Raw genomic sequence first — 26,990 nt, 5'->3', positions numbered from 1 at the left:
AAAAGCCAGGTCAAGTCATATTTTCATCATGTACCAATATAGTTAGTATGTATATCTTTCATGCAAAACATCTGCAGAATGTTTCTCTAATCTGTGGGCCATTATGTGGTCTCTCCTTTTTCTCCTGTGTGGTTATTTGCTGTGCCTGGTTGTTAGAAGGATCCCCCAACACCCTGTTTTCTGAAATCATTTACTTACACTGTCTAGTTTCTTTATTGAGAAAGTATAGCCCCATATTCAACCCTACAAATGAGTCTGTGCCTGCTATACTGAAGGCAGCACCCTGGGCACTGTCTTTAAAACATCACACACACACGTAAATGTATGTCATGTATGTGTAAATGTTATTTTCACTGCCTTTTACTTCATAGTACAAATGCCTAAATTTGTGTTGTCCTCAGCATCATTCTAACACATGTAAAAAATTCTTCTAAAAACTGAACCTGTTGGCTCTGGAAAACACTTCAAAGCTTTTCTAAGTCTTTTACCCCATGAACATACGCTAGCCCGATGAATGCAGAGATGCCCTGTTAGATGCAGTCTTTGTCTGTAAGGTTCACTGGTAAGACTTTCCTAGGAAAGACTTGGAGATGAGTATTTTAAGGGGCTAAATGGGAATAGATAAGATGTAGGATAATCTTAATGTTCTCACATAATTAAAAAACCTCTGGAAAGGAAAGCCTTTGCACAAGAAAGCATATGTTGAAACGTGACCTTAGCTCATCTCATGTGTCCTCTAACAAGAACTGAAGATTCCAAAGTTAATCTTTCCTCTCCTGCCTCCCAAAGTGGCTTCCTCTGGGCAAGTTGAGTGCTGCGCTGTCCACAGTGAGTCACTGTGGTGAAAGTCTTCATGAAGCACTGAGGCGACAGCGCAGTGGCTGAGGTTGAGGGTCCTGTGATCCATCCTGAAACCATATGCATGGGATCTGTTGAATATTTTCGTTATCATCACATATCATCTAAGGAAAGGGGGATTGTAGAGAATTTTAATTGGTGTAGTTCATACAGTGCTACAGTGCTGTGTGCAAGAAACTAAGTAATTCGGGCATATTTGAAAGGTTTATTGGCTTTAATGATGTTACCCAATAGTATACTGTTATATTATCATAAAATTCAGTGGTTAAAATTATTTTGCCATTTGAAAATGTTTCGGTAGCAAGTTGTTCGGTGTGGAGCTGAGAATCCCTAGGACAGAGAAGAAGCAAATGTACTTAAGAGTGTCTGTCACTAATGCAACAGTCTCCAGTGAGGAAGTGCCCCGCACAATACAGTCTCTGACGTTGGAGTCCAGCTCTGCAGCTTTGTGAAAGTTTCTAATCTATTCTAGTCATGTGTAGACTAAAGAGAGATGCAATAGTATCTGCTTCTTGGGGTTACACTAAGGATTTGGAGAGGAGGGGGATGTGGGAGCAGCCACAGCAAACACAAGACCCTTAAATAATACCAAGAACTAGCTACAAGTCAGTAGTTGTTAACCACATGTAGCGATAAAAAGAATGCTTTCTTAATATCCATTATTTTAACTAAATTCAGAGTCAGGAAGATCACCTGTAACTGAAACTATACCTCTCTTAATGGTGATTATGGGTACCAAAATATGTTTGGAGGAGAGGAAGTAACTGTACCTCCCTGTAGCACAGTAAGCCAGTTCTAGTCTACAACAGTCTACCTCAGAATGACTTAGAGAGGAGTTATAAGGTTCACAAAATAGGGAGGTGATATGACGAGGATATGAACCTGCTAATAGCCCTGACTTGATCATACATATACAGTGTATTTGTATCGAATCATTATACCCTACATACCAAGGCTTCATAAATGTTTCCATTCGTGACCCCCCCCCCTTTTTTTAACCTAGGATGTTTTTACATGAGCCTTTACTATAGAAAGTAGGTATGTTGGTTACCTTTCTGTTGCTATGGTAAAACACCATCACCAAAAGCAACTTAGAGAAGGGGGAATTTACTTGGAGTTACAGTTTCAGAGTGATAAGCGTCCATAATGGTGGGGAGGCATGGCAGCTTTTGTCTGGATCAGGAAGCTGAAACCTCTCATCTCTTATTACAAGCATGAACAGAAAGAGCAAACAGGAAGTGGCATGAGGCTTTAAACTCTCAACACCAATCTACCCAGCAATACACTTCCTCCAGCAAGACTGTTCCTCCACAAAAGTTTTCCAAGCCGCCAACTAAGGAACACATAATCAGTGTCTGAGCCTATGGGGCACATCTTGCTCAAACTACCACGTTAGAAATGAAAATCTAGAATTTGCTGAAAACAAGTCATTAAAGATGTATTTTAAAATAATTCTTTGGCATACATATGGTTTTCTTATATATTAAAGACAAAAACTTGCTAATAGCTTGAGATTCTTGTTCCCCCCACTCCCCAGGAAAGTTAAATCTCATCTGAGAATTTAGTATTGTAGGATGTATAACATCTTCACTGTTTTTCAGAGTTTATCATTATTTTGATCTTTATAATTATTGATTCGATGAATGCTACTTCACATAAACATATAAAATAGTAGAAGTACATATATGGCTCTTTCAGAAACTGTTGGAAACTCCTAATATCAAGCCAAAAACCATTTTTTGTGAACTCAGATTAGCAACTCAAATGGCAATTTTAAAAATTAGATAATGCAGCACAATCCAAAGATAATACTGAATGGATACTTATGTGCTGAGGGATAATGGTATTGTGTTTCTGTACAAGCAAGAAACTTTGTAGATACAGTTAAAGTACTGCGGTGTAGTTTAAATGCATATTAGTGAATTGAGGTGTTCCAGGGCAGCATGTGCGCTGCCATGCCATGTTGTATGTCTGCAACCAATGCTGTGCTGAAGGTGGTGATACAGCTTGGTGACCGCTTCCCAGAGCACCTCAGATTCATTCTGCATTTGATTGTAAAATAAGTTTTTGGTTGTTCTGGGTTCAGAACCCTTTATTGTTGTCAAATCTTTTAAGACCCTCCACCCCACATACATTTAACACACAGTTTATTTTAACATGAAAAATAAAAGATCCAGAGACAGATATTGGGATTGAAGCTTTAAGCTGAAGGTCAGAACAGCAAAGCATATCTACTAATCCTTACCTCTGCCTCAGTCTGAAAGGGTTGACCCTTGAGCTCTCCTCAACATGGCTGGGACTGAATGCTTTACTGATACTGAAGACCCTGTCATTGTCTTTTATAACCCTCTAGTTAGGGGATTAAAGGAGTGTGATTTGTTACTCTTAGACTGATTCAATCTCGTGTATCCCTGGGTGGCCTTGAATTCAAGAGATCAGTGTCTACCTCTTAATCCTGAGCCCTAGAATTAAAGGTGTGTACCCCCACCTCCTAGTTTCTGGCTACTAGGATTAAAGGCTTCTATGGCTTGGCTGACTTTGCTTTCTGAATCTTCTGGAAAGCTTTAATAAATCATAAATAATATATCATTACATTTTATGAAGCAAGGCTACAAATGACTGTGTTATGTTGTGGAAAGTATGAAAGAATACCCCTCTTTCACCAACTGAACATTCTTATTTTAATCAAAGATTAATGCTAGACTTTCGCAATAGTCTCTAGATGGACTGGGCGTCTGCATAATTCTATGGGCTTCAGTGATGCTTTAGGAAAATCCTCTGTAGAAGTCCACAAGCTTTACACGCACTGGTGGCGCACACCTTTATTCCCAGCACTCAGGAGGCAGAGACAAGAGATCTCTGTGAGTTTGAGGCCAGTTGGTCTACAGAGTGTGTTCCAGGACAACCAGAGCTACAGAAACAAGTCTCAAGCCTTTAAAAGACAGATCCAGAAAATGGGGGAAGTTGACTATCATCTAAACTGTGATCAGAATGATTGATTTCTCTTTCCTGAATGATTGAAACAAAAGATAGAAAATAGGGGGAAAAAACTTGGAAAACAGTTGTTGGTCTTTTTTTTTTTTTCCTGCCTTAAGCAATAAAGTTTGGAAGTCCAGGTGTTTTTCCAGTTTTATGCCACATAACAAAATATTATCTATAGTCTTACATTTATGTTGTTCCTGTATTTTGTTGTTCAGCTTATCTTTCATATCACAATGGCAGATCATCCTGTGGAACAGGAAGGTCCTAGAAAATGATAAGTAGCCTTTGGAATGAATACTCTGCAGTCTAGCATAAAAGGTAGTCTGAAAATATAAAACATATAAGCAGATACTTAAATATAATGCACTTAGGCCCTACAGCCAAATTTAGAGGAAGCTTCTAAAGTCTAAAACACTCTAGTTATACATTAAATATATAATCTAGAGTTGGCCAAGCCACCTACAATTAACAAATTTGATTATGATAATGCTAAAGTGTAGTATTACTTCATTAAAGTCTAAGGCCACATGAACCAATAGCCAGTTTGGAATCCCTAAAATGTACCCATGCTTCCCTTCAACAAGGAGCAGGGAGCTCGGTTGTCCATGTGTACTCATGAGAACTCTGCAGTCAGCCCAGCTCCCCAGCATAGCCAGAAATTATTGGAATTGAGAACTGGCTGAACCTTAATCAAAGCTAGCTTGTTTACATATCCATCAAATGCCTTAAACAAATCATTTATAAGGTTACTGATAAGGAACCCTTGAAAAGCAAGATGAAAGTTAATAGCCTGGTTTATCATTTACAAAGTCCCCATTCTATGTGTGCACATACATGGCTACAACTTGTTGTTGCTTAGGTGCCCATCATGAGAGCCATCACCATGAGAATCATCTTCCTCCCTTCCCATACTCTTTACTCTGCTGTCTAGTGTTATTGATAGTGTATAGTTGCATCCCAGCTATGCGCTATGGCTTGCCACAAAGAACCCCCTCTTTATGCTTCCATCTTTACTTAAAAAAGAAAAAGGAACTTTTTTCCTTAATGATATATTGAACAGACTTTCTCAGGTAGTATCTCAGGAATGGTTAAAAAGTCACTTTGAAGAATGGCAATTGAACACTATCTACTAAGCAAATCCTTACTCCTCACCCTTCCCTCCGATTCTACCCAACAAACTGTCTGATCTGTTTACGAGAGGGCCATTATATATTGTGCTTACATGTCACTTTGGTCAAATTCCTGACAGAAACAAAGGATGAAAAACATTTGACTCAATAGTCCAGAACATCCAGTCACTGGTTGACCTTGTGCATCTAGGCAAACCTTCTTTCTGCAGAGTGGTATACACTTCATGGTATACAGGAAGCCAAGAGCACAACAAGAAGGTATCAAGAATGACCCACCCTCAACCATATCCAAAGCCTTTGAAAGAGTGCCACCCAGTGCCCAGCCTATCAGTACATAAGCCTTTAGGGAACAATCCAAAACATACCAGCAAAGAAAAAGTATTTTGATGTTAGTGATTACTACCAAAAACAAAGTAAATTTTAGCAAAAGCTTGGTTGGGGGATATATCTGCATAATAGAAAATTGTTGGACCAACCCCAGGGAAAAATTGAGTTTCATATATATTGACAAGGAAAGTTCTCCATGTAGAACATGATGCTGTATGTTGCTTTTATAGTAGATATCATGCAAACAAAATCGGGTTTTTATTATGGTTGAATAGGATAAGGAATGTGACAATGTTCAATATCGTGTGCCTAGTGAATTGAAGCAATAGACTTGGCTGTTTTTAATCTTTATAATGTAAATTGAGAGAAAATGGTTATTTTGCTTACTTTGAGAGTTTTAATTCTAATTTTTTTATGATGAGCATGCATTTTATAATGAGAGAAAACCATTTTCTCTTAGAAAAAGATCTAGATAAATGTATTCAAGCTAATACACCTAACAGTGGTTTCTTCGTACCCAAAATGTGAAAACTTCCTGCTCTGCGTGGGCACATTGTATGCTTTTTGAACAAACTGCATCTTGCTACAGCCTACATGAGCAATTCTGGGGTTTGGTTATTTGCTCTCACTTTTACACGCTCAACTACACTTTCCATTGTGTTTCCTCATGTGGTCAGTGGTGTGCTTATATCTGGGTGGTTGGATATGGGTGGGATGTGGGTGCGCTTATTTGGGGAGAGGGCTATGGATGCCTGTTGTCAAGCATTTGGGCGGTTACTTTCTTTCAAGAATGGCTAGCTGACTGAGAGTCAAGGGGAAGAATAATGGGCAGAAACTGTGTTAGTTATCTAGACAGATCTGAACATCTCTTCCCCCTTTCCTCTCAATGTGGTAAATAGTTGAAACTAGATCTTTCAGTGAACACCATTAGATACTAAATGCCACCAGAGTGATTATTGTACACTCCAGAGGAAAACCTCAATTGTGCTAGATTGTTTGAAATACGTTATTCCCTTCTGTATCTCACAGGCTCTGCAAAAGTATGAAAACCACTCAAAACAATTGTTTATCTTTATAATTCTGATATTAAATTCATTGAAAGTCACTATAGGGCAATTGCAGTGCATGTGACTGACAGCAGTTCTTTTCTTAGAGTAACTCTGATGAAGAATGTGTTATCAGGAAAGTCGGTCCCTGATTGTATATAGTAGTGCTGTACACTGTAGTCTCAGTGCACATGAAGAGTGTGTATAACGTGACTTGAGAGCACAGAACATGGACTCAGACTGTTGGGTTCCAAATCCTGGCTCTATGACCTGCTGGCTGCATGCCAGAGACAGTACGTTCTCTCTCCTGGCTTGCTTATGTGTAGAACAGGGGTATACGCAGTAACTGGGAGAACTCTATGTCATACACTTGTTTTAAAATTGTAAGAATTTGATACAACTAATATTTGCAAAGTATTTGTGCATTATATGAATTTTAATAAGTGTAGATACTATTACTTGCCACTGACCATCTAGTATCTAGATGTGCTGTCAAGTTGCCTACTAATTATGGTTTTATAAACATCATTGAATTGCAGTCTATTTTTAAGTTAATTTGTATTTTATACCAATTTTGATTATTTGTTACTTTGTATTACAGTTACAAATTATAACACTGTGGTAGAAGCAAATTCAGATTCCGATGATGAAGACAAACTCCACATTGTGGAAGAAGAAAGCATCACAGATGCAGCTGACTGTGAAGGTGGCATGCCCGAGGATGAGCTGCCAGCCGACCAGACAGTGTTAGCAGGAGGCAGCGACAGGGAAGGCGGTGCCAAGAACTGCTGGCAAGATGACGGTGAGTGTAGTTCCTTATAAGACTCTCTTCTCTTTACTCTTTTAAAGACGTAGTAAATGGAAAGATAAATTGGATAAAAGTTTTAAATAAACAGTAAAATTATCTGCACACTAGCCAATATTAGGTGTTCTACTTTTAAAAGTAGATTTTGAATCAGAATGATATTGTTTTGACTGTTTGAACACTACCTAAAATATATGGAATTTAGTAGATTTTTTTTTTAACCAGGGCTAAGTTTTCCACATATTGTTGAAATGCTTATATCTACCTTTAATTTCATATTGGGATACCCAAATTAACACTGGATTTATAAAATAATAAATGATATTTTAATGTTATAAAATAATGCAGTATGCAAAAATCTCAAGCAAAGATGTGTTAGGGGGTGTTTTTAGTAGAACCCTGAACAGAAAACAACCCCGACTGTCTGTGCCCTGCCAAAGTTAGCAAATAAAGTTGGCTAGGCTAGGCATTAGGAAGTGGAGGATTATCTGAGAAGTGGTTCCATACTTAACTCTTATGCATGGTTTTGAGCCCCAATTCACATTGGTGAGTGGTAACATAAAATATCTTAGGCCATGTTTGAATTTAAAGTATAGGTGTGCAAACAACCATGACCATTAAGCATACACCTTCATCCTGGTGCTACAGAGATCTCGCAATAGTTTAGTAAGTAGACAGGAACATGAGAAAGCAAAGGAAGCAAAAGTTAACTGAACTATTCTGATTATGAAATGCTCCATTTGTTTAAAGCTGCAGATATAATAAATGATTAGCTCCAACCCTATGAGCATACAGATAGCCCAGTTGATCTCAGTGACCACAAAATAGAATGAATAGACAGATATGTGAAAGATGTATTCGTGGGTAGGAAGGGAGCTGGTAGGAGTGATTAAAGAGTATTAAAGAACGGTGTATATGTATTACATATGTGTACAAAATGATCTAAAAACACATTTAGTAAATGAAGTATGGTAAAAAAAATAATATTTCTAAAATTTTAAAAATTAAGTGCTAAGAACACAAAATGAATTTAATGGCAAGTCAAGAGAATCGAAGAGAGAATAAATAAGGTAGAGAAAAATTACACACAAAGTGAAAATCAAACACACATATAACAGGTTGGCAGACATCAAAGTCTAAGGCATGTGTAAATTGCAGGAAAGCAGAGGATAAACAGCAACAGTAATCTGAAGCAGTAAATGCCAAGAACGTCTCAGAATTGATACAGACATGATGTCTGATTGTAGAAGCACAGCTCAGTCATGCCAGTGCAACTTCACACAAGGAAGTGGGAGAGAATGCACAGTGGACGCCTGCTGCAGTGAGCTAAGTGAGCAGAGCACTGTTCTAGGAGACCTAATTGTCAAAAGAGAGCCACATGCAGAGAGGAGGTTAAAAGCACGAAAAGAAAAATTACTCACTACAGTAAAGGGGAACTTCACAAGGCTATAACACTTCTGAGCAGAAACTTCTTTTTAAAGGTAAAAGTGGGATAATGTACTCTACCATGCCAACCAAGAGAAACATTGTCAACCAAGATACTATACCCAGCAAAGCTATCATTTAGAAACAAAGAGATAAAAATTTCCCTAAACACACACTGTAAGAAATATGGTACTCATACAGAAAAAAAAGAAAAAAAAACTTACAGAAGATAACATGAAACAAAAAAAATCAAAATACCGGATTGGGATGACAACATCCAACAACAAAGGCAGACAACAAGAACAAAGGAACCACAAAACAGCAGGAGTGGATAACAAAACAGCATTGTCAAAAGTTCTTTATCAGTGATTCCGTGTGAGTGAGTTGAACTCTAATCAGAAGTTATAGGTGATTATACTGAATTTTTTTTATTCCAATTACACAAAAGAGTCATTTTAGCTTTGAGGACACAGGCTCAAAGAGATAGAATAGAAAAATTCCCCATAAGAATGGTATTCAGAGAGAATAATAGAATGTAAATTAAGCATTATTACCACAGACAAAGAAAGCCATCACTTAATGATAGAGTACATTTACAAAAAATGTTAGCAGGGGCAGCGAGATGGCCTGACCATAAATTCAATCCCCAGGACCCATGTGGTGGAAAAAGAGACCAACTCCAGAAGTTGTGTTCTACACAAACTGAGGCATATGTGCAAGTGCATACTCACTAAATGAGGTATTTAAATTTTTTGAAAACATGTTAACATGTATCTGATGCAAGTAATAGAGCTGAAGGAAGAAACAGCAATATTATAACCACAAATGCCTTCAACACTCCATCATTTAGGTAGAAAATCAGCCATCTGTGTAAACCACCACACCCTGTGTAGCAACATACCAGCCTTCCATAGAAAATCACCATAACACCTAAAATTAAATATCAAAAACCCACCTTCCTTCACAGATGGAAAGTAAGGAGACTGTTGTGCAGCCTGGAACATTATGATACAACAAAGGTTGGCATGGGCATCTAGTTAGACAGAAATCCAGAGCATTATTCTGAGTGAAGGAAATCCATTTCCAAGGTTACATTCTGCAATGGTTGCATTTGACACCCTAATATGGAAACCCTTTAATAAGTAACATATGTTTGGTTGTGAGGACCTGGGAGAGGGTATGGTAACAGTTGACTAGCCCTGGGGACTTAGGACAATGATAGAACTGATTGCAAAAGGCCTTACATGAGCCTATGGTTAAAATGTATAGACCTGAACACAAAAAGAAATAGCAGTAAGCTGTTCTGTATATTAGTGTGTGTTTCCTGCCTGGAACCTTTAGTCTCATTGATGCACATGGCATTAGTGAGTCCTACTAAACATCCAAGGACATAAACATTGTAGTCTCAGGCCTAAGTTCTTCAGAAACTTGATCACCCACCTCTTTAAATGGACTGTCATATCTAGAACCAAATAAAAGAAAATACTGAGTCCAAACACAGATACCAACATCCCAGACTAAATATTAGCTACTCAATATATGTGCATGAAAAACTTGAATAATTTTACAAATTTTCAAAAATGAGAAGAAATATGTGCATGTACATATTGTGAAATGCTATATCAGGGTAACCTTTGAGGGAGTTTTTAATTGTCACTGTAATAAACTTCAGAATAATCAAATACTGTCTCAACAAAAAGGAAAATGTTTAGTAAAATTTAGTGGATCTCATAAAAGTAAACACCTTGGGAATAGTGAGCATATCTTTGTGACTAGAAACAAATTAAGGATGTCCATTGTCATTGCTTTGTCAACCTTTTGTTGAGGTGTTCTTCACTGTAGAAGACTAGAAAGTCAATAGAGGTAGGAATGTGAATGAATGGGAAAAGATATAATTTACAAATGATACAGTTACAGTTACATACTAAATACATAATAAATCTACAGGTAAGTAGATATTAGAGTGAGTAAAGTAATTTGCCTGTTTTTTTTTTTTTTTTTTTTTTTTTTTTTTTTTTTGAAGACAAAATAATAAACTGCTGGGGATATAGCTCAGTGGTAAAGGACTTACCTGTGGTAATCCCCCGGTACTATAAAACAAAGTAGTAAACTGAATTTAAAGTTATCTCCATATATCAGTAAAAACTATGTAGTAAAATTAGGTGTATATGACAAGAAGAGAGTGTAAACTTTGAGTGGTAGCATATTAAAGGACACCACAGTGAGTAAAGAACACGGAACAGAATAGTTTTAACTTACCTCTTGACTTTATTTCAATTTTACTAATGTTCCAGGGCTCCTTCTAATGTGTCACCTTGCATGTAGTTGCTGTATCCCTTCATCGTCTCTGCTGTATAACAGGGTCACAGTCATCCTTTGTGTCCCATGACTAACTGTGTTGAGTAGAACTGGTCAGGTGTCTTGTAGAGCATCTCTTAGTTTGGGTTTGTCTGATTTTTCTTATAATTAGACCAGGGGTGTGAGTTTGGGAAAAAACACAATAGTGAAGGATCCTTCTTTGACTTCATGCCATACACTATAGCTGCAGGGTATCACTGTAATCTCTCACCTGTTGTGACAGGAACAGCCAGAGGCTAAGAAGCAGAAAGACATTAAAGGCAATAAAGCCAGAGTGGTAATGAAATCCCATAACATCTAAAGATCTTAGAATTATTAGAAGTACTTTGCAGAAGGAGGTACGGGGAGAATACAGATAGATTAGTGCTGTTGCTTGCTGTAGATGCTGTGTCACCAGTCTGGAAATAGGAAGGAAGGTGGCAGCATAAATGCAGATCAAGAGCAGTAGCTTGAGTCAGGATAATGGCTAGAAAGAAGGCAAGAAGGTATAGAATCCTGATTGTGTTTTCAAAGGATGTTTTGAGAAAGAAAAAAGCTTAAGATGATCCCATCTCCACTATTTATTAAAATTTGAAAGAAAATGAATAATGCTATATTCATTGCTCTCAAGCTTGTTGGCATCAAAGTTACATAGTTTTGTTTTATTTTTCATGTGCGTATTCATCCATGATGGTCAGTATATGTGCGGGTGCTCATATGGGTGTGGAGCATACATGTGGAAGACAGAAATGGGATCTGATGTCTTCCTTTATTGTTTGCCACCTTATCTTGAGTCTCACTGAAGGTAGACCTCACTGGTTGCTGGGGCTGCTGACACTGAGCTCGGAATCCTTGTGTCTCTCCTCCTTACCCATCAGTGCTGGGGTTTCAGGCCTGCCACTGCATCCAGCTTTTACATAGGTGCTGAGGGTTTGAATTCAGTTCCTGCTCACACAGTGTTTGCCCTCAGAACTGTCTTAACCACCCTTGAGTTTTGTTTTTTCCTGATTCTGTCATTCTTCCTGTCTGCTTCCCTGGTGTCTTCTGGAGTATTTGCTGAACAGGACCAAGGACAGGTGGAACTCAGCTGTAGCTTTCTTCTCTAAACTGCTTTTTGTTAAGCTATTTCAAGTTAGTAGTTGCCTAGGCGATGCTGTTGTTTTGTTTAGCAGTGCTGGGGATTGAACCTGCAGCATCCTACATGTGAGGCAAGTGATCTACCACTGAGCTACCATCCCAGTCCTGCAACAACTTTTTAATACAGTCACTCAACTAGTTTTTAATCTCTCTTCAAAAATAATATAATAGAAACCCATGTTAAATACCCAGTTATTCTAGAGTTACATTCCATCCATATATAATAATATCAAAAATGGATATGAGACCAGTTTTTGTTTATTTTTCTATTCATTAGTGAAGTGATCTGGCAGCTGGTGCTTAGGGTTTTAGGGGGGTCGTTTTTGATTTGTTTTTTAATGTGGTTTGATGTTTATTCTATGTTTACTTGCTTGTATTACTTTCAAGTTATCCCATAAAAAATTCTCTGGTTGGAAATTAAATGTTTTTATCTGAAGTTTACAGCAGAAGGCCAGAAGTGGAAATACACAGTAGATGGCATTTGCCCATCTATCAGTTTTCACTGTTCCTCAAAGATCACAGTCACTCAGTGATCAAACACACCAGTATTAAATGACACTGACCAGGAACTTAAGCTAGTATGGTAAAAATGCCTTAACTATGAGCATGGCTTGAAACCAAGAACAGGAGGGCAAGTGCTTTGTGTGGAGACTTGTGGCCTGGGTTTGGGTGTCTTCAGATCTTGAACTTGGTACTTTCTGGAAGAGATCACACTCATTCCTGCAGCTCCTGGCTACATTTGAATTTGAGTGTGAATGATAGCACCTTATACTCATCCCTCCCCAACGGGACCTTATTACCACTCTTGTCCCTTACTCTTTTTTTCTCTAACTCTGCCCATGTCTTGCCACCTCTGCTTGCAGACCCTCCTCTTCCTTTTTGACACCCCCTCTTACACCTGCACTCCCTAACACAGTGGATGCTGCACCACCTACAGTATCCACAGATGCTTTGTGATTGGATTATTGATCACTCTGTCCCACTGAACAACTTCTGAAAGGCAGGGACTGTGAGTTAGCGAGATCTCTGTCTCCCCACTGACACCCAGTACATCTACATGCTGAAGAGATGTCTACAATGAGTACCTTAAGACATTCTCCTTTTAAATTTGACATCATTGATCTCAAGAAAAACGGGTTTTCCCTTCTTTGCTTTGCCTTTCATTTTGAGAGCTAGAGTTCTGTGTCATTCTTACCTGACACTGTTTAGACAGTACACTGTTTAAATTACTATATTCATCTTTAATTGTGTGACATTCTGTCTGACCTTTGTAGTACACTTATAAAATATGAGCTATGTAAAACCCCCTGCAGTGTTTATCTTCCTGAAACATGAACAGAGAATACAGCCACTAAAAATATTAAGTTTTCTTAGCTCAAGATCTAAAATATTTAAAAACTAGTAAAATAAGATAATCATTCAATCGCTTATCAACTATTTTTTTTTAAAAAAAAAAAAACTATAGAAATCTCTGCTTCTGGAAGAATGAAATAGACATTTTTCTCTGTTCTTCCTGCTAAGCGTGTGTGTGTGTGTGTGTGTGTGTGTGTTTCATACAAAATGAACATTTAAAATGTCTCTAAAAAGTAAAAAGAAACCTGAAGAAGCCAAATGGTCACATAGCAGTGGAGTGCTTGGACTTTCTGTTCACTCTTTCTCATATAAACTGTGTGCTGGAGAAGCCTGGTCCAAAACCTCCACAGTTACACACATGACACAATAGTTCAAGCTCTCTCTGGCCAAAATTCAGGAAAGCAACAGTCATGTGGATAGAAAACTTTCAGATAGTAACTGTTTATCTGTAGCCAAATACCATAGAAGAAACTACAGGCTCCCCAGTAGGAAGCTATGTCTTCTATTCTCACTGAAGAGAAACATCCCATCCCCCTAACAGTGGTGGTAGACTAGGCAACTGGCAACAAAGCATCCCATCATCTTGCTGAGCAGGGCAGAGGAACTTCCTGGAGAGTCAAGATTACAAAAGGTATTCACTCAAAACAGGTTTTCAGTAGAAGCCTTGTGGAGACAGGAATGGAGCCTTCCTCATCCAGGGTGGTGGTATAGGTGGACTAGTGGGGGAAACCTGATGTCATCCCATCATCCCCCTTAGGAGTAAACATCAGCCTCTTCCAAGAAGCCCTTTTTTTTTCCCATCAGGGAACAGATGCTGAGAGAATATCCTGGAATGCATTTCCCTCTGCCTCTCTCTCTTTGCTGGTTACTTAGCTACTGTCTGTCTTAAGCAATACATAAAGACATCCATGTTTCTTTCAAAAAATACTTGTTACCAAGAATGAGGAAATTTCAGTTTGACTAGAAAAAGTGGCAGACACCAGAACTTAAGTAACACTGGTATTAGACTTTATGACCAGGAATGTAAGCCAGCAGAGTAAAAATCAACAATTATGAATGTGGCTTGGAACCAAAAGCAAAGCCCCACCTAGCCAAAGCAGGGAAAATAGAAGCATTAAATGAAGTTATAGCTGAAAAATACAATAACAACAACAACAGAAAAAATAGCAGGAGTCAGTAGCTCCCTGAAGAGAGAGGGGGTTCTCTGCTTTTGGAGTTGATGATTATGATATCAGCTCGCAGCAAAAGAGAAGAGAGGACAGGGCTGGAAAAATGTTCAAATATTAGAACATCTGCAGTGTTCTAATATTTGACAAAAGACATAAAACTGTGCCCTGAATAGAATAAGCCTGGAGAACTGCATGCCAGAAAACACCAAAGTCAAACCTGTGAACACTAAGGATGGACAAAGTGACAGAGACAAGCACAGGAGACTGTGGTTATAGGGGAAACCTGCTTGAATGACAACCACTTCTTAGAAACCCCTCTGGAGGCCAGCAGGGTGTAGCTCACTTCTCCAATGCTGAACTTTGTCAGCCTAGGGCTGTGGGTCCAGAGAAACTCAGGAGAACCTCCCCTACATGAAGGCAGAAGATGCCTGAACAGAAGGGGATTGTGATGGCCATTCTGGGTTGTCACCTTGACTACATCTGGAACTAACTAACAGCAAGCAGCTGGGCACAGCTAAGAAAGATTATTTAATTAAATAATTTGAAGTGGAAAGACCCACTTTTAATAGACTTTTGAGGTAGGAAGATCCATTTTTAATCTAGAAAGTGCTTTCTGGTGAGAGCCAATATAAAGGACACGGAAGAAGGAAGCTTCTGCCCTTTGCCTGCTTGCCCTTGCTCTCGATGGCGTTAGAGCCCACTTCTTTGAGATTCCGGCATATACTAAAGACCAGCTGAGATATCCAGCTTCATGAACTGAACTATGTTGGACTTTTTGTTAGTAGATAGCTATGGCTGCACTAGCTGGGCCACAGCCTGTAAGCCACTCTACTAAATCCCCATATGAGAACCCTGACTAATAAAGGGGCGATGAAGATGGCTTCAAGAAAAGGAGTGGTGGACAGGGATGTGCAGTCACATGTCTCTTCCTACAATTTCTTCAGTTATCTATGAAGATTGAGCAAACATATTACAATTGTGGATACATGAAATGAGCAAAGCCAGCTAAGATATTATCAATAATTTTTAATTTACATTGTATATAAGCTACCCAAAAATATATATTACAATGATCCTACAGCCAATTTAATACTCAGGTCACAGTATATATAGAGTTGCACATTCATCCTGAACAGCTATTACTTACTCACTGTTAGCATGCATTATGTTGTTGATAATATTTCTCAAGCACTGGAAATTACTTAAAAGTCCTAGAAATAAAATTCTCCAGTTAACACATGTAATTTTCATATATAAACTCTATTTCTAACCTATGTAAAGTGAGAATGTTAAGTCTTCACCTCGCTTAATTTTAAAAATTAAAGATTTATGTATGGTCCACCATGCTTAAGACAAACTTGCCCAACTGAAAGCCAAAAGAACAGACCTAAAATGCAATGACGAGTTCCTTTGATAGATAGTGTGGCCCCACATGAAACATCAGTGTCAGTGTCAGCCACTAAAAGCCTGGCCCAAGGCAGTGCCAGCACTGTGCTTCTTACAGCACCTGCTTTGCCATTTCAAGAATTCAGGCTTCAGGGAGATAAAGACCCAGGGCAGACCGTGAGCACTGCCTGATGATTTGGAGCACTGATTCTAAACACAAAGACTAAGCACATCTTGTCATCCATTCACTTGGTTACTAATAAAGTTTAGGTAATGAGCCTTCAGGTGTATATAATTTCTATCCTTGAATTGATTTGGAGGCTCTTCAAAATAATTCTTAAAACTGAAATTTGAAATGGTGGTCTGTCAGTTTGAATATGATTGATCTATTCTCTCTGGTCCTGAAACATCAACAGAATTTGAGACACCACAAAATGAGGTTTCTTCAGAGAGTAGCATCCACCCTGCTGGGCAGAGCTTGCTAGCAGCATTGTGGCTAGCAGGTTCTCTCCCTTGATCAGAGCCGCCTATTCTGCTGTCCAAGTGTTATTTCTTTACAGTGGGGTCTCAGGTCACCGTAACTTCAAGAGGGAATGGTGTGAACTCACTGTAGTGTTAATCAGTGTGCTTTGCTGGGAAAAGAAAGGGAAAGCAGGGTTTTCTACAGGAACTAGAGAAATTCAGTTGCTCAGTGACGTTTTTCCACGTGCTAATGTCTCATTTTCTATAGTACTTGTTAATGTGTGCTCTGATAAGGGGAGCTGACTATAGAGTAGACAAAACTCCTATATTATAACTTCTCTAGAAGTTTAAAAAGTTTCAAATTAAAGACCTTTAGACATCCCAATCAAAATAAAGCATATAACGTTTTTATTGGGTTCTGTTTCTCTAAGAAAAGTTGTAGTTTTGACTTTTTAAATGAACCTTTAATAGACCAGAAGGAAAATGTTGAAGCCTAACAGTTGAGCTTGTGTAATCACATACTGTTGGAGGAGGAGTCATTCTCAGGCCTGAGGCCCTGTCTCTTCCCAATTACCTCCACATTCAGTGTGGTCTCAAAAACTTTAAGTCAGGGTCAGTGTAAATCAAGCTTTTTTTTTTTCCTTTGGGATTTCTTTTTTTTTTTTTTTTATCAGGACCGGTTAGATTTTAAGAAACCTGTCATTTACCTAAAACACTGAAGGACTGTGAAGGATGTCAGGTATAAACATCTAGTTACAATGCTGATATATTCTCTCTGAAAAGTAATGAGTGTTCATGAACAGGTGAATAATCCATCGCTTTCCTCTGTACATTGTCTCTTTGTTCTTACAACAGGTCTGCATGATAGCTGTTAACTCATTAACTAAATGAAAGACCAATAATCAAACCAAGTCTGTGTGGTTCCAAAGTATCCTATCCTCATTTTTTTTACTAAACCCAACAGAAAATACATACACATTAAATATACCATTCATACAGAGAGTTAGCAATGGGTAGGTAGTTAGATCATGCCATCATTGCCCATCTGTAAAGAAATATCTTAAGAGCAGTTGCCATGTCAAACTCTGCTTTGTATTTTTCATGGCTTCCAATAAGGCTAAGAACCACTAATTACTGGGTTCCAAATTCAGTGTCTGGAGAAACTAAAGCAGCAAAATGGAAACAAGACCAAGTCTTCCCTGTGGCTAACAGAAAATAGCTACTGTGCTCATTCCTCTTGCCACTCTAACAGTATTTCATCAGTTGTGTGTTTTCTATGCTGCCATGGCAAATGACCACATGTTTGATGGTTTAAACTATACACGTTGGTTTTCTTACAGTCATTACAATCTCTTCCTCAGATGTTAGCAGAAGTACCATCCTTTTAGTTGAGAAAGGACATTATTCCCTTATTGGCTCAGGCCCATTTCTGGCCTCCAGAGGGTATTTGCATTCCTTTGGCTTATGAACCATGTCTAATTTCTTTTCCTGGTACTGTGATAACATACTCTGACAACAGCAATTTAAGGGAGAAGGGCTTATTCTGGCTCCAAGATCAAGGTACATCCCATCAAGGCTAGGAAGTTGAGATAACAGGAGCTTGAGGCACATATCAAATCCATGATCAGAAACAGGGATCAGAAACAGCCGCTGTTCAGCTTGCTTTCTCCAGTTATATAGTCCAAGACCCCAGCCAGGGACTGGTACCACCCACAGTGGACAGCTCTTGCCACTTCAATTAAAGCAATCAAGATAATACCCCATGAGCATGCCCAGAAGTTGATCTCCCAGGTGATCCTGGATTCTGTTGATTTGTCAATTAACAATCACAACCCTTTTCTGAATCTTTAGAGCCAGCAGAACAAGGCAAGCACCTCTCATGTTGAACTCTCCTACTCTTTTGTTCCCTCTTCCTCTCTTAAGAGCCCACAGTGAGTAACCAACTTTCCACATAATCCAGGAAAGTCTACCTATCTCAAGGTCTATAACCTTAATCACATCAGCACATCTATTTTGACACTTAACATTTTTGTGGAGTTGTAGAATTACAATGTAAACATCTTCAAGAAGGCATTATTGTGTGGACTACACACTTAAGTTTAAAAATTTCACCACAATCCACACATCACCACCTGATGTTAATATTATAATGTGTTGTTAGTGTACACTTTGTATGTGTGTGTTCTGTGTGCCCATGTCCTAAATTGTTTGACTTTCATACAGTGAAACAGATCACACTCCTGCTTTGTACATGAAGGAATGGATACAAAAGTTGGCACTGTTCTAGAATCACTGTTGTGTGAGCAGAGGCTTGAAGCCTGCTGCTCTGAATTTAGAGGTTATTCCATTAACCTCTGCATTGCCATGGGACACTCATGTGGTTCAAGGCTTCTGGCATTTGACTAATCTGTGGTTACAAAAATGATGACTTGTTTGTATATAGGCAAGATATCTATTATAAGTCTTTTAGTTCAGTGAAAGGAAAGGTAGTGAAGGAACATGACAGTCTGGAAATGTATGTGACTTAGCTGATTTTACCATCACTGTCATATTGGATGCCACTGCTTGTTAAATAAGTCCCCCTGGGACAACTTAAATAAGAATAGAAAAGTAATTAAGTTGCCTCATGCAACCCAATGGCACCCTGTTGCAGCACTCAACAGTAACTGTCTCTTTCACTTAACAATCTCTCCACTAAGTTGCTCTTTGAGGTTAATGATAAAGTCTTTGCAATGCCATGTCCTAGCACCTAGCACAATTTCTGGTTCATGGTCAGCTCTCAAATAATGAGCAGGTGAATGGATGACTTCATTAAGTCTTTCCTGAAACTGTCAATCCACTTGACCCTGCTCTTAGAATTAAATGAATTAATTTGAGGTCACGGGGTTTCAGACTATAATCTCCAGATCCTACATATAGTGAGAATAATTGTCTCTAAACAATTACTGTGTCTTCCTAAGATCCATTACAGCAGCCATAACTTACCCAGAATTGACTGTAAGTTGGGCATCAGGCTGAATACTTCATAGATGTTCTCTTTCTGTCTTTAGACAATCCTATGGAGTGATTGATACCTAGTTTTATGGCAATTAAAACCAAAGATAAGAACTGATAACTCTTTCCCAAAGTGACTCATGCACCCAGTAGAACCAAGATGTTAACTAGGATTAACTGATCTATGCAGATGACTTGAGACTTCTAATGTTTTCCATGACTAGAGGTGAAAATTAGTAACCTGCACATATATGGATTCTATATTGCTAGTCTTGTAGACACATAGTGTTTCTCTTCCTTCCTGGCCTTTGTTCTTCACCTCTGGCCTCCTCATTTCTTGTCCTAAATGTACCCTCAAATTTTCTGGGTTCAATTTCATTTAACCATTTGTTTATTGTTTCATGTTTTTGAGACAGATTCTCACTATGCATACCACACTTGCCCTGAACTGAATATTAATAAATACACACACACACACACACACACACACACACACACACACACACACACACACATATCTCCAATCCCAAGCTGGTCTCAAGCTTGGTAGCAGTCTTGCTGCTTCAGTCTTCCAGAGTGCTGAGATCCCACACATGACACAAGAACCAGTTTGACTTAGTTTATTAAGTTAAATAAAATCTACTGCTAAATATAGTTATCAGTTAGTGTCAAGAAACTAAGATAGCAAAATAGTTTTTTTAGACACTATAATTCCACATTTTCAGTTATAGAATTAGATATAGAACCTATAACTAGAAAACTGAGTTTTTGTAAATGTTGACCTAAGAAATTAATCTACTTTTTGTTATTTATATACAGTACCATGCATTTAATACAGAGAGTCAGGACAAAGACCTTTTCATCAGCAAACCTTACAAGTGTGGCTTTTTCTAGTTATCTCTTCCTCCCACTCAAATGCTGGCTGTCATAGTCTAGACTTTTGTTTCTATAGTTTCTTTCCTTGGGGAAATGCCGTAAAAAAAGGAACCATCCAGTGTGAAATCATCTGCATCAGGGAATCTTTCACTGAGCACTGATATGTGATCCTCTCTGTTGATGGATGATATCACAGCGTATGATGTGCCAGATGCACCCTGTTCATGTTCCATATGAAGGCACGTGAATTGATTCAACTTTGTAGAAATGTAGATAAAGCCTCTAAACTCTGATGTACAGAATTGTGGAGGTTGTGAATACACTTTCAGTTCAGTAGAAGAGATGTCTAGAGGTAGTATTGTTGTGGCATATATATTAAGTATACTTAATATTGTAAGAAATGGCCAGACTATTCCCCAGAGTGGTTCTGGGGGTTCCAGTTTCTCTGCAACCCCACAAGCATTTTCCTGTTTGTTTTGTTGTCCATGCTGCTGCTCTTTCCTGGTGCTGAGGATCAAACCCAGGGTCTTGCACATGCTTAGCTGTGCTCTGTCACTGCAGTCGTTTTATCCATCTTTAAAGGTGTGCCGTCATGATGAGTGTGGTTTAATTTGCTTTTCCTTAATAGCTAGTGAAGTTGAAGTGATTTGAGAGTCCTTTAGAGGTATAGTAGATACATGCCTTTCTGGTGCTGGGACTGACCTGGGTGGACTGACCCAGGTCTGAGCACATGCTAGACAGGCACCCTGCCACTCAGCAACACCTTTAACCCTTAGAAAATAGTTTTCCCAGTCCTCACCTTGTCTTCTCATTCTGTTAGTCTAGTCTTTCTCAGAACAAAAGTTTTAACTGTTAAATCTAGATTACTAGGTTTTTCTTTTGTAGATTATGCTTTTGGTGTCATAGCTAAGAGCTTATTTAAGATTTTTAAGATGCGAAGTCACAGGTACAGGTCATTTTCTGTTTGATACAGATGTCTGGTTGTTTGAACACTGTTGGAAAGACTTAACTTTTTGTGTTGGAGTGGCTTCATCAGTACTTAATCACCTTTATTTGGGTGGACCTGTTCCTGCACTCTGTTCTGTTGGGCTTTGTGTCCTTTGTCAGCACTGCATTAAGCTTGATTGCTATAGTTTAAAGGATGCACTCAAATTGGGAACTACATTTCTGTGCTTTCTTTCTTTCCCAAATTGTCTTCACTGTCCAAATTCCTACTTTGCTGAGAGTTTGCATCATAAGTAATGAAAGTTTTTACTTGGTTCATTTCATGTTAGTTGAAATTATAATGTTTTGTATCTTTACCCCATTGATATTGGAGATTATATTTTAATGAGTACTCATTTATTAAGCCAACCCCATTTCCCTGGAAAGCCCAACTTTGTTATCTTGTATGTTACTGAATTGACTGGCAGTATTTTGCGGAATCTTTTTGTCTATGTTTAAATATGGATAATGGTCTGCAGTTTCCTTTGGGCCAGTTGCATGGTTTTGGTATCAGAGGAACAGTAAGATCCTATAATGTGTTAGAAAGTGTTTTTTACTCCTATTTTCCTACAAAAAATAAAAAAGATAGATTTGATGTATTTGTCCTTTAAATGTCTGATAAAGTTTGCTAGTAGGATAATCTTGGCATGGAGTTTTGTTTGGGGGAATGTTCTAAAATTTAATTGTGGTGCCCAGGGTCTTGCTATATTTAAAAATTACTTTTTAAAAAATAATTGTAGGAATTTTCAGGTGACAGATTTCATTGGGGTGTTTCAATAGTTTCTGGTTTCAGTTCAATTTCAGAAGTTTTCATGTGTGTGTACTTGTTCCAGAATGACTGTAGCAGCCCACACATGCACCTTAGCTGTTGTGCTTGTCCGTCCACTGTGTTGACCTTTATCAAGAATTGGTTTTTGTTTTATTGGCCTACAGTTTTATATTTTGAATTGTATTTATTTCTAATCTTTAGTGTTTCCTTTTACCTGTTTCTGCCTCGTCTTCTTTTCTATTTCTGTAACACGAAGCCTGGTATCTTGGAGCTATTTTATAACATTAGCCTTTAATGCTACAATTGTCCTTTAAGCACCATTTTAATGTCATTCCAAAATTTTTACTCTTAACTCATGGATTCTTTAAAAGTGTGTTTATCTCCATGTCTACAGATTTTCATAGTAACCTGGTGCTGGTGTCTAGTTTAATTCATTGTGATCTCAGAGATGTGCTTTGTAGGACTTCAGTCTTTAAAACTTACTACTTTGCACCCTGAGCATCTTGGTATGCATGTTCCTGTGTGCGTGCGTGTGTGTGTGTGTGTGTGTGTGTGTGTGTGTGTGTGTGTGTGTGTGTGTGTGTGTGTGTGCGTGCAGCCCAGGGGCTATCATCAGGTATCTTTCCTTGTTGAACTTGGAGCTTGACGATTTGCTAGTCTGGCTGACCTGAAAGCCACAGGATCCTCCTCATCTACCTCCTCAATACTGGGATCACAGTCACATGCCACTGTGCCCAGCTTTTTGTGTGGTTGCTGAGGTCAAACTCAGATCCTCATGTTTGCATGGTAGTTAACTTACCAATGGAGCCATTCCCCAGCTCCTTATCATCTTATATATTTTGTGTCTTCATGAATGTTGTGGATGGGTGGAAATTCTATAAATGCCAAGTGAATCTAGTTGTCATGTCACCATCACAATGGCCTAGTTCTTCATCCTTTCTGGTTTTCCCTCTACATGGTTGTCAGTTGTTAGTGTGAGAGGAGTTCCTTCTGATACTGTGGGATTGTCTCCACTCTGTCCATTTTACTTCATATGAAGTCAGCATTGGTACATTCTCCAGCTGGATTGAATTTCATTGTGTGATGTTTCTCTGTTACCTTGGTAATGTCCTTACCTCCACACACTACATTTGTCTGATGTTAATATAATCATTCCGGCTTTCTTTTGATTGAGTTTGTGTAATATGATTTTCCATCATTTGAACTTTCTCAACTGCCTTTATCATTACATTTTAAAAAATCTTTGTAGCTAACAGATAAAGTGGAACTTCTGTTTGGTTGGTTGGTTGGTTTCCACTTTAGGCTGAGAAAGTCTGTTCCTTAATTGCTTGTTTACACCATCTATTATAATGCAAATTTTGATGTTTGGACTTAGGTTTTTGCCATTCCGTTATTTTTATTTTCTTTCACTTTTTTGTTCTACTTTTCATACCTTATTTTTGATTAGCTGAGTATACGTAATGCTACACTTTAGTTTTGATTGAATCTCTATATAAATTTTAGTATTAACTTTATATGTTAGAATGGATGCATTTTTTGAGTTCTGGCTAACCCAGTCAATAAAGTGTAAGATTTTTAGAACAGATGAATGTAACTCTTTACAACTTGCTTAGGTTTTATTTAGTAGTGTTTTTACTACTTCAAGAAGAAATCTTGTCACCATGTTTATGTTACAGTTTTTCTTCCTGATGCAATGGGTGTGTATCATTGAATGTGATATATGCATGTTTATGTAAGGGACATGCATGCACATGGAGAGGTTCTGTGGTCTGCTATCAGGCTTCATCCTTTGAGGGTCTCTGGACCCTTGAGGGAATCTGGAGCGCAACAGTTTGCTAACAAACTACGTAAGAAGCTCCGGGGATCCCTCAGTCTCTGCTCCTGCTCCCTCTGGTACTGGGATTATAGACCTGGCCCTTTACATGGATCCTAGGGATCTTTACTGATTATACTATATACTACCTTTCCAGTCCCTATTCCTATTTCCAGTCCCTATTTGTAGTGTAGCTCAGGCTAGCTTCTTCAGAATGGTAATGTAGCCAAAGCATTAAACCTACTGACTTCCAGCTCTCACCTTCCAAGCACTGGGATTATAGATATAATCCACCAGGCCCAGCATTGTAAGTATTTTTACAATGTTATTTCCCCATCTACTTGATGATCCTCTTCTACCAGTTTTCTTCCAAGAAGTATATTTTTTTATCCTTCCTTTAGAACTTATTCTTAATGGGAAATTCTTGAAGGATATTTTGACTGGGTATAGAATTTTGAGTTGACTGAAGATTTATTTTTCTTTCAGCATTTCAAAAATGTTCTACTTTCTTATTGAATATGTTATTTCTAGTGATAAACCTGTAGTCTTAAGACATTGTCCTTCGATATTTATATGTCATTTTCTCTGGCTCTTTGCATGAGTATTATTAAACTTGAATTTTCATTCTTCTATGATGGGCTTGGCCTCAAATTATTCTCAGTTTACCTCTAAAAATCAGTAAATGTCTTGTACCTATTTGCTTCTGTCTTTTACTTAATTTTGGGGAGGTTTCTTTTCCTTTTTTCTGCTAATACTTGTTGTTCAGATTGAATAATTTTTCATTGTTTTTCACTGTAAAGTTCACTGATCTTTGCTCATTTATATTAATTTAGCTGATAAGCCTAACCAGTAACTGTTTTGTTTCAATATCTGTCACTGTGATTTTAGTTCTAAAGTTTCATTTTGGTTCTTGAGTTAGTCAGTGTTCTATAGAGTCACTTATAAAATGAGTCTGTCTATAGGTACAGAAAGGGGATTTATTAGAATGACTTACAGGCTGTGGTCCAGCTAATCTAACAATGGCAGTCTGTGAATGGTTGTAGTTACTCAGTTCACAAATCTGGATGTTGTTCTTCAGTAAATGATGGGATCCCAAAGAAGTAGGCTCTAATTCAAGTAAAGGAATGGACTTGCTAGCAAGGTGAGGGCATGCATACAAAAATCAAAAGCTTCCTTCTTTCATGTCCTTATATAGACTTCCAGCAGAAGGCCTGTCCCATTTTAGGTCTGGATTAAAGACATGTCTTCTTATCTCAAAGATCCAAATTAGAAGTGGATCTTTCTACTTCAAATTAAGCAAAATTCCTTCATTTCTTAATTCCAGTTGTCAAGTTGACAACCAAGAGTAGCTCATCACCTAATTAATTTTCAAATGAAAACAATAATTAGAATATAATATCACCTAATTATGATATAACTATCCCACATACACTCAAAAATACATTGTATATTTACCCAGGTCATAATTACACCTGATGTGATATAACTATCCCTCATACAATTACAAATGCTTTATAAATTTAGAATAGGCAACAATGTCCCTTAATGGACATTCTTTTAATATCTCAAACTTAAATATGGTAATCATTGATGATGTTACATCACATGATAAAGAAATTAAGGGAAGAAAATGCAAATATCTGTACAGGCAGAATCACTTATAAGTACCTTCCTCTACTACCCATTCTGTATTTTCTTCAACCTCTTTCCCTGGAGAAATGACCCATACCTTCATTCCTGAAGGATCTGTGCCCATTATCACCCTGCCTGGATTGGGTTATTGTACTTTTCTCTTTGACTTGAATCACAGGACATGGTAGCACCAAGAATCACCCTAAAGGATCCCCTGTACTTCAGACATTGCCTTTCTTACCTCCATTGTGGAGAAGCAATCCAGTTTCCCCTGGTAATCTGGAGCAGTTGTCCCTCCTAACACTGTTATTCCTTTCTTAGCCTATTGGCTTAAGAGCATCAGAAGTCCAAAGAGGCCAAGAGAAAGTCTGAGTTTCCAGTTCGATGGAATATTTGTTGTGTCTCCTTGCAGGAGCACTCCCTGCTCTGGAACCAAAATTTCTAGGCCAGCAGAACTTAAGGTCACAAGGAATAGGAAACAAAAATTTCCCTACGAGGTCACTACAGGTGATAATTGTAACTATTCCCTATTCCACCCCTTGATTCCTGGACCTGTGGATCCTGGCTGTGGGAGAAACCATGCATATTTTGTCACTGTCTTGTGGAGAACCCTGCGTCAGCCCTCCAGGCTGATGCCACCTAATTGGCACTGTTATTGTCTTCAGTAAACCATTCCATCTTTCTATCAGGCCAGCTACTTCAGAATGGTGGAAAGCATGGGAAGACCAATGGATTCCATGATCATGGTCCCACTGTCACACTTCTGCGTATGAAGTGAGTTCCCTGGTCAGAAACAATAATGGTAATCAGTGGATCGGGCATTCTGTAAGTCCATGTGTGATGGTCTTGGCAGAAGCATTATGTGCAAGAAAGGCAAACCCATAACAAGAATAAGTATCTACTCCACTAAGGACAAAGTTTTGTCCTTTCTATGGAGGACATGGTTCAATGTAGTTAACCAATGTTGGTTTCTGTTGTTGGTAGATTTGACACTCAGTAGTAACCGTAGCCAGGTTAGCCTTGGTGAGTGGAAGTCCATTTTGTTGAGCCCATGCATAACCCCCATCTCTGCCACCATGGCCAGTTTTTTGTTCATGGACCCATTGGGCAATGACAGAAATGGCTAGGCAGAGGCTGACTATTCACAGAACAGGTCATCTTATCTACTTCATTACTGAATACCTCCTCAGCTGGTCACCTTTTGATGAGCATTTACATGGGACAAAAGTATCTTCACATTCTTCATACTTTTGGAGAGATCTGTCAATGTATTTCTTCCCCAGATCACATTCTTCATACTTTTGGAGAGATCTGTCAATGTATTTCTTCCCCAGATGTCTTTCTCGACAAGTTTCCAGTCATGCTCTTTCCATGTTTCTGACCCCATCTAGCCAATCCATTGGCTACAGCCCGTGAATCAGTGCAGTGAATAATTACACATCTGGCCATTTATTCTTCCAAACAAACTGTCTGACCATGCATACCGCTCAAAATTCTGCCTACTG

General features: G+C 38.4%; 1 protein-coding gene across 11 annotated transcripts in view; it reads left to right on the top strand.

The window, feature by feature from the left end:
- Zeb1 (zinc finger E-box binding homeobox 1) overlaps nucleotides 1-26,990 on the top strand; it is a 149,942-nt gene that overhangs the window by 93,109 nt on the left and 29,843 nt on the right. For 10 of the 11 annotated variants that reach the window (XM_051205660.1, XM_051205651.1, XM_051205658.1 and 7 more), the window contains one exon: nucleotides 6,945-7,145. The exons of the other annotated variant lie outside the window; for it this stretch is intronic. In XM_051205660.1, the coding sequence (XP_051061617.1) occupies nucleotides 7,055-7,145 (91 nt within the window). In that variant the 5' untranslated portion in view covers nucleotides 6,945-7,054. The remainder of the gene's footprint in view (nucleotides 1-6,944; nucleotides 7,146-26,990) is intronic. 11 annotated transcript variants of the gene reach the window in all.

The sequence above is a fragment of the Phodopus roborovskii genome, unplaced genomic scaffold (assembly GCF_943737965.1).
Source record: "Phodopus roborovskii unplaced genomic scaffold, PHOROB, whole genome shotgun sequence".
In the NCBI taxonomy this organism is placed as follows: Eukaryota; Metazoa; Chordata; class Mammalia; order Rodentia; family Cricetidae; genus Phodopus; species Phodopus roborovskii.
Note: the sequence above shows the minus strand (reverse complement) of the source record. Positions and strands in the feature narration are given on the sequence as shown.